The following is an 11122-nucleotide window of genomic DNA, read 5'->3' as shown; positions in this document are numbered from 1 at the left end:
TAAGAGATGACCATCAATCTACATTCCAGGGAACCCAGAATTGAATCTGGATGAATCACCCCAAAATACAGTGGTGCCTCGTATAACGTACGCCTCGAATAACGGACGCTGCGAACAACGGACTTTCTGTTTGGCCGTTACGTGACTCGAGCAACGGACTGGCTGCGAACAACGGACTTTCCGGTATAATTGGTGACTGCTCCATGGGTGCGTTCTTTAATAGCGGTCGCTCTGCGTCTCCGCTACTACGGGAGTGCGCTGCTGTTTGTAGGCATTTAGGAACGATGGTGAAAGAAAGAAAGATGGCAAACGCCCGCACTATCGATAGTATCGTGATGGAGGAATCTATAATTCTAAAATATGAGCTTTTAAAGGCAAAAGAAGAGTCCCAATTGTAAAATTTAACCATAAAATGGATTATTTGTTGAAAGAGCATTCAAAATAGCCACGAAAAAAATTAGAATGCCGGCTACCATTCGAAAAAAATTCGTAAAGACACTGACATCACCGCGTGCGCTAACTTGCACTTTCACAATTTCTAAATTTTCATTCATAAAACCACATAATGGACTCAGAAACGAAACTATCTGAGCCATGGAGGACGCCATGTTGCTTTCCACCGTAAACTACTGCTACAAGCGGCAGTTTTTGCTGTTCGACGGCGCGCACTTCCACCGGAATTTAGGAACGCGTTCCGCAGGAATTTTTAAACGGATGTCGCTCGCGCAGAGTTACGCGGAGGAATAAAAGAACGCACCCCATGTTCATTTTTTTATGATACAGTACGGTTATTTTATGCTGCGGAACGAATTAGATGTTTTAACATGTATTTCTATGGGAAAATGCGTTTCGTATAACGGACGTGCACCTGGAATGGATTAAGTACGTTATATGAGGCACCACTGTATTTCATAAAGAGTAAGTCCCAGATATGTTTGGCCTCAACTCTCACCATCATGTTGCCCATATTGTGGACTTCAGTTTTAGACCCCATTTTCACTAATTCTGTAATGTTAGATTGTAAATGCCTATCTACAGAGATAACTTTGTTATGAAGTCTACAGCTGTACAATAATGCAAATTGGCTAAAACATTCTCTGATGACATTGCCATTACTAAAAAACAAATAGTTCACTTGAAGTTGGCCAAGGAATTTGCAATATTGCAGAGGTGTAGCCTCCATAAAAAGGTAGTCCCCGTAGCCATCCAAGTTCAGCATGTGGTCGATTGCAGTGCAATGTCATCAGTCCTGGAACTTTTTGACTGCACCTCTCACTTTACAGACTTGAAAAATCTTGCATTAGTCATCATTTTCAATTGTCAGAATATTATTAATTAATTGTAATGAAAAAATTTCCTCTGTCGAAAGAGAAGTAGACAAATAAAACAGAAGAACTTACCATATAATATCCTGGAAGCAGTTTCTGTAGAAATTCTGCTTCTTTATGTTGTACAGTCTTTATTATGAACTCATCATCATTGGTTAAATAAAATATACTTCCACTGGCACCTGGATTGGTAAGCTCCCGCATGGGTTCATTGCATAATGATAACTAAAATTGAAAATATCACAATTAAAAATTGATTTTGTTGATTAAAAAAATATTTTCTTAATGTAATGTTTTTTAATCATATCAATATGTAGAGGATATTAAAACTAAAACTTAAAAAGTTAATTAAAATTAACTCACTAAAAAATCATCAGGTTGAATACCAAACAGATCTCTAAAGTATCGAAATGCAACAGGAGCATAAGCTTTAAACCTGAAATCACTGTAATGGTGAGCTGGTGTTATATTACTTCCATCTCTGAAATTTAGAATCAGACATTTTAACATAATCAAATTAAATTCTATTATAAGTTAGGTTTTTTTTAGAACAATTCTTACTTGGGAAACGAAATTGATTCTACTATAGCAAAATCTTGCATTAGAAGATCTCTTTCTGGTTTTGATGCTAAACTACCTACCGCATAACTAATACCAAGTTGAATAGATTCCATAAGTTGTGTGGTTTGTATCTATACAAAAATATATTAATTATTACACCGTACTATATACAGTCTATAATATAATTATAATTTTGAGTTAAAAATAATAATATTTATGTGTAGATTAAATAAAAAGAAAAGAAATTAAGATGCATAATTTTTTAATAAAAACTGTAATTACATAATATAAAATTGATATCAAATGTAAGTTATGAAATACATTTTACCTTTTTATATGTAATCTGCCCTTCTTCATCAACTCTTCTGTGCCCAATCTTCCGTTCCTTATCCCTGCGCTTTTCCCCAGAACTACCAGGTGTCTGGGGAAGTGTATTTGTAGGAGTTTTAGGACCATGACCACTTTGCAGTTGTTGTGCAGCTGATACCTTTATAAATTATATAAATAAAATAATTGAAACATTTCTTTATATTTCCAACTTATAACTTATTTATTTATATAGGTAGAGGATTATATTTTAATAAATATTTATTATAAAATATTTGGATTTATGATAAAATAGTGTAATATGAATTTATAATTTTTATACATTAGCAGGGCTTAAAGCAGTCATGGCAGTGAAAAAAAGTGAGAGAAGAGAGTTCACACTGAAAAAAAGCTAAAATAGCTAATAGTGTTAAAGTGAACTAAAGCAGGCGTTATTAAAAAAACACACAAACGCACACATATTTGGTATCAATAACATTGCATATGATATTAGATTGATTATTAAGTGGACTGATAAGATTAAATATGAAAATAGTTAGGCTGAGTTTATACTCCAGAAAAGTGACCAGTAAGACTGCATTAAGCCAGAACAGACCTGCATTACGTTTTCATGTGCCCGTACGGAATTCCCACCGTTACACAGCAAAGAAAATGGAATAGTAACATAACTACCAGAATGTGTTTCCATATAATATGCCAAATTTCAAATGCCATTTTTTGATTTCTTTATAATAAAAAAATGTAATTAAAGAAGAAGAAAAAAAAACTGGCAGAATCAGTGGGTTGCATGTTCATTACATAGCAATGCCACTAGTAATTGTGACTCAAACATTTATTTGGTAATTTTACCAATATTTTTTAAATGATTAAAAATAAAATTTCAAAATTCATTACTGGTAATACTAGTCTCCAAATCTATTCCCCCGAATACAATAAAACAATTTGTTAGTCATTTGACCCACAACTGACAGAGAAGAGAGTTTATGAAAACAATGTAATTAAATGTTTAGCAGTTTGTTGTCCTTCACAGTAGGGAACCGGCAGAGTCAATTACTTTCACGGGAGAAAATATATGTTTTTAAAACATCATAATTTGGCAAAAGTTATTTAGGAAAAAACTATCATTTTTGGGGAAATAACTTTTCATTAAAATTTCATTTCTTAACTATGTTTGAATTAAGACCTTTTAGCCATTTTACAGAAAAAGTTCTTCATATCTGTGAATGCTAACAAATTAATGAGATTAAGCTTGTCCACATTTACATAATAACAAAGCTACAAATACAGTAGAGCATCGTTTATCCGAAAGCCGATTAACCAAAACATCGGTTAACAGAAAGTGTTCCAGTCGGACTGTGTCCTGCTGAATCGAATGTTTTTGACACTAGATTAACTTCCAAAATATAATTTGTTTTGTTTTTATATTTTTCAATATATTTACTTTGTTTGTACAAAATAAAGAAATAATTTTTAATGATACAATAGCCACGATTATTTTTTTTTTAAAATTTATGTTAGGCTTAAAATTGACAAAAATTCAATGCGTAGTGACACGCAACAGAGAAAAATTTCAACATGGGATAAGCTAATATATTTTTTCGTACATAATCGGTTATCCAAAAAATAAGTTATCCGAACAACCCTAGTCCCTAATTGATTAGATAAACGACGCTCTACTGTAGCTTGTATTACCTTCAATATTAATTCTGACAAATTTTAAGGTAAATTTAAAATTTAGCCTAATTAACTGACTTTATTTGTAATGAAAAATAGAGAAATAAATAATAGATATAGCTAGATTGATGATTTAGTACTAAAAAAAAAAAAAAAAAAAAATGGCATTTTGTTTCCATCATGTTTCCACTCATTTGCTACAGGCTGATAGTTTTTATATGTAAAAGTAATGGCTATTTTCATTTATTTCTTTATATAATAATTTATAATTATATGCATTTCATACTGATCAGTCTAAGCACCATATATTGAAGTTTGGCTTGGCTTCTTATAATTTGTCAGTTCTCCTATGTTTATTCCAACAACTTGATCATTTTATCAGACAAAGAATAATTTCTGAAAATTTTTTTGGAAAAACTACATCTTATAAAGCAGTAAATATGTTATTTTTGGTTTCTTACTATAAATTATCTTTATTTTTGGCTTAGCTCATGGATAGTTGTTCTTAAGTAAATTACTATTAAAACAATGCTAAATTTTTAATAATTTTTCTATATACACTACATATAATTATGTTCATCTTAATGTAATTTTCACTTCTATGTAAGTTTCAGAAATCTTTAAGACATTTTCATCATTGTTTAATCATATTTTTACAGATAAATGAATCATAGAAAATAATGCAATTGATTCAGTATTTTCTTGCTAAACTGACTATAACTAAAAAGAAATAATTAAGTTTAATGAATTTTTGCTATTTCAAAATCTAACCTTTAACAGGCATTATTCTAAATAGTATCAAGCCAACCACAGAAAAATGTTCTCTAAGAATGAAGATAGAATATGTCAATTTCAGTGACATTGTTATACTCTATTCATATTGTACACTTTAAGCCAGTTTAAATCAGAAAGCAGCTTAAGCAACACAATATGAATAAAACCAACTTAAATATTGATTCAATTTAAATTTGAAAAAGTACATCTGCTTGATTTGTTTTCCAAGACAAACTTATGAGGAAAGACAACAAAAGCCTACTTAACTTAAATATTTCATGTTTGAAATAAAATTTCATGCAAAATTAAAGTTCTACATAATAATTGGAATTTCTTGATCATAAACAGTTTCAAGAAAAAGAAACCAATTTTAACTCGTATCGGATTTATGTTCTGGTACAAAGATGTTCATAAGAATGAGCAATAGTGTGTTAATGTCTTGTCTATGAGTAGCAGCATCAGCTACATTTGACAAATGAACTATCATATTACAGTTTTCCTGAAAACACTGTTCATACATATCAAAATTAATTTGTAGTACATTTTGAAAATACAGTAGAGCATCGATTATACGACTTAATTGGGGACTGGGGTTGGTCGGATAACCGAAAAGTATGAAAAAATACATTATTGGTATACACTATACCAATAATGTATTTTTTCATTGTAATTAGGCCTGGTTTAAATACTAGCCTCCCTTTCATGATCGAGCCAGTGCTGCCAACTAAAACATGCAAAAATTTAACAAAAATAATATTAAAGTAGCCAAGACATAACCAAATATTGTAGCGCCACATCACTAGCGGACATTTGAATTCGCCGACTAGAACGCGGTCGGTTAACCGATAAGTTGGTTAATCGGAGTCGGATAATCGATGCTCTACTGTACTTAAAAGCTTCTGGAACAGTACAGTCAGATTTTTGTGATGCATAAGTCAGCATAGATTGAAATTTTGGTAAACATAAAAACAATTACATGCAAAACTGATCATTTTGATAATAAAAATGTAATTATTAATTTTGAAAGTATTTGAAGGATTTCACCTACACTTTACACAATCCTAAAATCTTACTGCTAAATTTTTTACTGTAAAAAAATAGATGTCTAAGGACTGTATGAACTTGGATTTCGGAGAGATTTGTCATTATTTTTATGTTTTCCTTGTAAACTTTCTTAAAAAATTTGCTCCAGAAGCCAGACTGACCAATACTCCATACATGCTAATGATCAATTTTATTGTTGTTGTTGATTGAGAAACCAATATAACCTAGCAGACTTTTTCAGTGCTGATGACTTAGGGCTATTTTGGGAGCTATTATTGAATAAAGCTCACAATTTCAAAGATGCTACCTGAACTATAGACGAGCACTCCAAAGAATGCATGACCAAACTGTCCCTTGTGGTGCATGTGAGAAACTGTGATTGTTTGCAATAGGAAAGAATATTAAGGAGTCACCTACCTACAGACGAGGGGTGTACCTATGGGTATCCCAATATCAGGAATGCTCTGTGAATCCGTTTGTTCAATATCGTTGAGACCTGAGGATGTCTATTTCACATAGATAAAAACGTTTGTAAAAATATTTCTTTTTTTGTGACATGAACTGGTGATGATTTGGTGAGTGGTATATTTACAATTACCCAGTTTTTGAGATATAGGAAAGAGCAAGATGCCGCGTTGTTTTCATGATGAACATAACCCTGTCAAACTTGAGGTAAATCAATATTCCTGAATGACTGAAGAATTCTATTCTGAAGAGAGTTTGTTTATTAGCAAGGATTTTTCCTAAAGATAAAGACTTTCTAATAGACAAGTTCTACTGTACTTGTAGTAAACCCAATATAACTTTAACTCCCTTTTTCTCAAAACAGTTTATGATTGAGAAATTCTAAACATATAACTTTTGTTTTAGATGACTGTGTTACATATAACTTTAATTTACTATTAATGACTTATTAATTTAATCAAATTCGAAGGTGGATGTTGCACCATCTTTGAATTTAACTCTTTTTTGTGATGGTTTCTTGACTTATTATAAATTATTTTATATTAATGACAGAGAATCTGAATGATATGAAATAAGCCACTTTAATTTCATAATACATGCATGATTACTTTTTGTTTTTGACTAGACTATGTCGTTTATAAAATCACGGTACTGTTACAGCTTCACACCTTAGAAGTATGAAGAAGTACTGTACATGTCAGGAGTTGGTATTTGGTGCCCAAATCATGCACACAAAAACAAAAACCAGATTTGTAGTTACTCAGGGGACCAAGTCAAAATAACATACAAAATGGCAACATCCTTCTACAAACAGGTAAGAGTGAGAGATTTGCACATGCGTTGCTCGTTGAAAAATTGGAAATGCGAACATTGTGAAATCAAATTTTGACAAATGTGTGAATTGGGAAGTTTGAAATGCAAACGTTGCAAAACTGAATTTTGACAAACGAATCTGAAAAAACCCATTTACCTGTCCCATGTTATTCCCAACATATCTCTGGTCACGACCTGCTGACCTTGACCGGTTGACCCAAGCTATCTTGTTTCAGCATCAGAACATTTTTGAAACTAGATGGCACTAGTCATTTATAAATTTATATAAAAACTAATTTCCAAAACATAATTTTTGTTTTTTTTTTACATTTATTAATATATTTATTTCGTTTGTGCTAAATAAAAAAATAATTTCAGACGATACAATAGCCACGATTATTTTTTTCAAAAATGGGAAATTTTCGTTAGCCATCAACAAAAATTCAACCCAGGGTGGCACTAAATGGAGAGAAATTTCAACATTGGATAGGTTATTTCACTGAAAATGCCTTGTGGACAACCTCATGGTCGTGGCCAAGGCCAGCAAAGTTTGAACAATTGTGCTCAAAAACAGCAATACCAAAGATTGGAGAATAAAAACAAGACCTGCCATGAGTGTCAAAGTGATCCTGCTTAGTAGTGAGTCTCTGAGACATAGTCTTATCCCAAAAATGACCTTGCCATTTTACTTGTTAGTAATGCAACTTAATTTAATCCTGTTTAAAGTTTAAAGTGTGAATGGGGCATAAGAAGCATCAATATATACACAGAAATTAGATGCAGTGAAACAAAGATTTAGCAGATAGATCATATAAATCAATTATTGAAACAGAAAAATGTGTAACCTTCTTATTTATTTATTTATTTTTTAAAGTTCACTGTTATTTCATAAAACAATGAAAAATATATAGAGATGAAATGTGTATACATAAAAATAAAGATTCAAAATGGATAAAAAAAATCTTGTATCATTTTCCACATTCAAATGAATTCAATTTCAACTATAAAAACATCTTTCCTAGAGATAATACATTGAGCTTTTATTATATTATTGGATTCTTTCAGCATCTCAACTCTAACATTTAATTAACATCACTTCATGGCATTTTCCATATCTGTGTTATAATTTATATTATTTATTAAAAGGCAAAGTTTTATTTGACTAAATAACTTTATATATTAAAAAAATTTAATGAAGAATAATCAATAGTAAAACAAAAGAAAATGTTTTAATTTAAAATAATGCAGAGAAAATAAATAATAGTAAAATCTTTAAAAATAGGCAATTGGCATTTAAATCAATCGTTCAGATACCGTATGTTCTACTTAAGTATTGAGAATTTAATTTTGACATCACATACTAAATAAAATATTTTGCTTTTTCAAAATTTCAGAATTTTTTGAGAATTTAACAACCCCTTTTGAATGTGCTATTTTATTATTTTTTCAATAAGAAGTCTGCTTCTACTCAATCATTTCATACTAGTGAATAAGACCAATGTAACCTTATTACACTAATATGTATGCAAAATATTGATAAAATGTTTAAAATTACTAAAAAATTCAAAAATTAGTCAAATGCAAATGTAAAATATTCATAATGACTCTTACTGTAATAATAATTAAATTAACTCTCAAAATAAATAATCGTTATAAAAATAAAATAAAGAAATTAAATTCAAAAATTAAGAGAATGTGGACTGAGCATAAACCTATAAAATTGAAATACAAATTACTCATAATAATGCAAAGAAACTATAACAAGAGGAGTTCATTGAAATGTCTTCTCAATTGACTGAACTTACTTTATATAATTAATCATTTTGAAAAATATTACATTTATAAAATTTAATAATTATTAATAAAATTTTATTAAATAATTAATGAGATATTTATATTATATAAATTTTAGGAGTTAGAGAAATAAATTTATTTCAATTACAGACGTGGAATTTGGAACTAATCATTAGAAGTGTTGCATAAGTGATGCAGGATCAAATAAAGTGAACATTGTGATTGTCCATCTGACAAAGATTTGTGAAGAATATATTATGACTCCTTTAATACCTGAAATTGAACACCCAGAAAAAATATAATATGCACATTATGGGGACAGTACCACCAAATTTTGCACTAGTGGCTGAATTGAAGTGAAATTTTTTCTTGACAATTGAAACTAATACACAGGACAGTAACATATCCAAATTTGTTGAGATTTGCTCAATAGTTCTTTCTACAGAAAACTCCGAACACCTACTCTTTCATTGTGATTGCTCTGTACAATAAAAGACCATGCCAAATAACACTACAAACACATCACAAATTTTGTCATCAAAATTCTCCATATAATCATATTTATGTTAAATTAACTAAAGAAATCACTAAACAGTTAGAGGTAATTTGAACTATCAAAAAGAAGACATTATGTTAGCTTAGTCTTCATTACTTAATATCTCTATCATAGATATTATTATTAAAAATAATTTAGAATCCAAATAATTATTTTCTCTCTCTCTCTCTCTCTCTACCTTACATATGTTATTACAAAATTTTGTGTTTATATGTATACAGATACAAGTTTGCTTTATGCCACTTTACTTTTATGGAAGACCTATATTAGTACCTATTTTCATTAACTGAATGAAATCCAAAGATAATTTTCACTTTTACAATAAAAAAGTATAAAATAAAAATAGCATTTAACATCTCTTTTGTGGAGAGCCACTTTATAGACATTGTGCATCATAAGCAGCATCTCCAAGCACCTTCCCTGGGAATCACATTCAGCATCAAATCACCAGCTTTGAACTATGTATGTGATCATATGTACTTAATGTCAATTTATTCTGTGCATTTGTTAGCAAAAATTAAATGAAAAGTCTATTGTTTGAGTAGACTGACAGGCTTACAAGGCATGGTATTTCCATTATATTAACTTTACTTAATAAGAAATCTGTCTTTTCAATAAACTGAAACAGAAAGAATGAACAGTGGCAAAGAAAGTATCGTAAATGTGAAATTTAAAGGCAGTAATGGATGACTTGATCAATTTTTTAGAGAGGGCAGTTTAATACTTTAAAGATTACTTACAGGAGAGAGTAGTTCTGGCATAGTTTCACTAACTATATTGAATTTACATTTCTGCTTTATACAGGCTGTGTGCTTATCACATTATTCATGATTTTACATTACTCCTGATTATATAATAGTATTATTTTATTTTATTTAGTATTATATAGTAAGAATTTTGAGTCTATAGATGCTCAAAAAATTTTCCCATATAAACTAATGGTATCTTCAGTTTATACCATTTTGATTTACAAAAGGTTTCACAGGAACATTCTACTTTTGGTTAGTAGGGGAACCTATATATAATAATCTTTAAATAAATATATCTGTCTTAAATATAATCTATTTAAATAGATATGCACTTGTTATTCCATTATATCTATTACTCTTAAACATCATTACAATCTTCCATCCAAGTAATTAAATTTAGTATCAGAGTACAAGATGATGATAAAAACCAAGAAAAATGTAGACTTGTAAATATATTCCTACAACTTCAATTTTTAAAATTTATTCTTTTCAATACATGTTATTACTGGATTGTGTATTATGATTGATGATAATATAAACAGTAATTCTGGCAAAATAACTTAGAGATAAGGTTGCCAATTTATAAGACTGGATTAAGGGACAGAAATGATTAATTCTACCATTTTCCAACTTTCACTCCATCCTGTTTCAATCCAAAAAAATAAAATTAAATGATTTTTCAGTTAATAACTAAAATTTTTTTGTATTTTTAAAATTTTGATTTAAAAATTATAGTTTCCATATTTCTAATGTTGACCTATGTTGTAACAATTGAAATCTCATCTGAATATAGTCTATAAATTAGACTAAAACATTTGTGTATCTTTAAACAAATGGTTTCTCAGTAGGTGATTGGTGGTTAATTAATTAATTGCTATTGTGGCCGTCGGCCATGATATTGTATATTTTGTATATTTTATATTGAATTAGTCTTAGATTTTCTTTGTTCCTTTGTCTAACTCTTTCTAGAACTTTCTTTGTCTAACTCTTTCTAGAACTTTCTTTTGTCTAACTCTTCCTAGAACTCTCTTTGTCTA

General features: G+C 29.8%; 1 protein-coding gene across 4 annotated transcripts in view; it reads right to left on the bottom strand.

Annotated features, from left to right (window-relative positions):
• Positions 1–11122, bottom strand: part of LOC136986885 (phosphatidylinositol 4-phosphate 5-kinase type-1 alpha-like) — a 108259-nt gene that overhangs the window by 60746 nt on the left and 36391 nt on the right. For all 4 annotated transcript variants that reach the window (XM_067284518.1, XM_067284538.1, XM_067284531.1 and 1 more), the window contains exons 3-6: positions 2218–2376; positions 1890–2020; positions 1692–1809; positions 1401–1553 (exon numbers count right to left, since the gene is read on the bottom strand). In XM_067284518.1, coding sequence (XP_067140619.1) covers positions 1401–1553; positions 1692–1809; positions 1890–2020; positions 2218–2376 — 561 coding nt within the window. The remainder of the gene's footprint in view (positions 1–1400; positions 1554–1691; positions 1810–1889; positions 2021–2217; positions 2377–11122) is intronic.

This window comes from Centruroides vittatus, unplaced genomic scaffold, assembly GCF_030686945.1.
Source record: "Centruroides vittatus isolate TY-2023 unplaced genomic scaffold, ASM3068694v2 contig_1215, whole genome shotgun sequence".
NCBI lineage: Eukaryota > Metazoa > Arthropoda > Arachnida > Scorpiones > Buthidae > Centruroides > Centruroides vittatus.
Note: the sequence above shows the minus strand (reverse complement) of the source record. Positions and strands in the feature narration are given on the sequence as shown.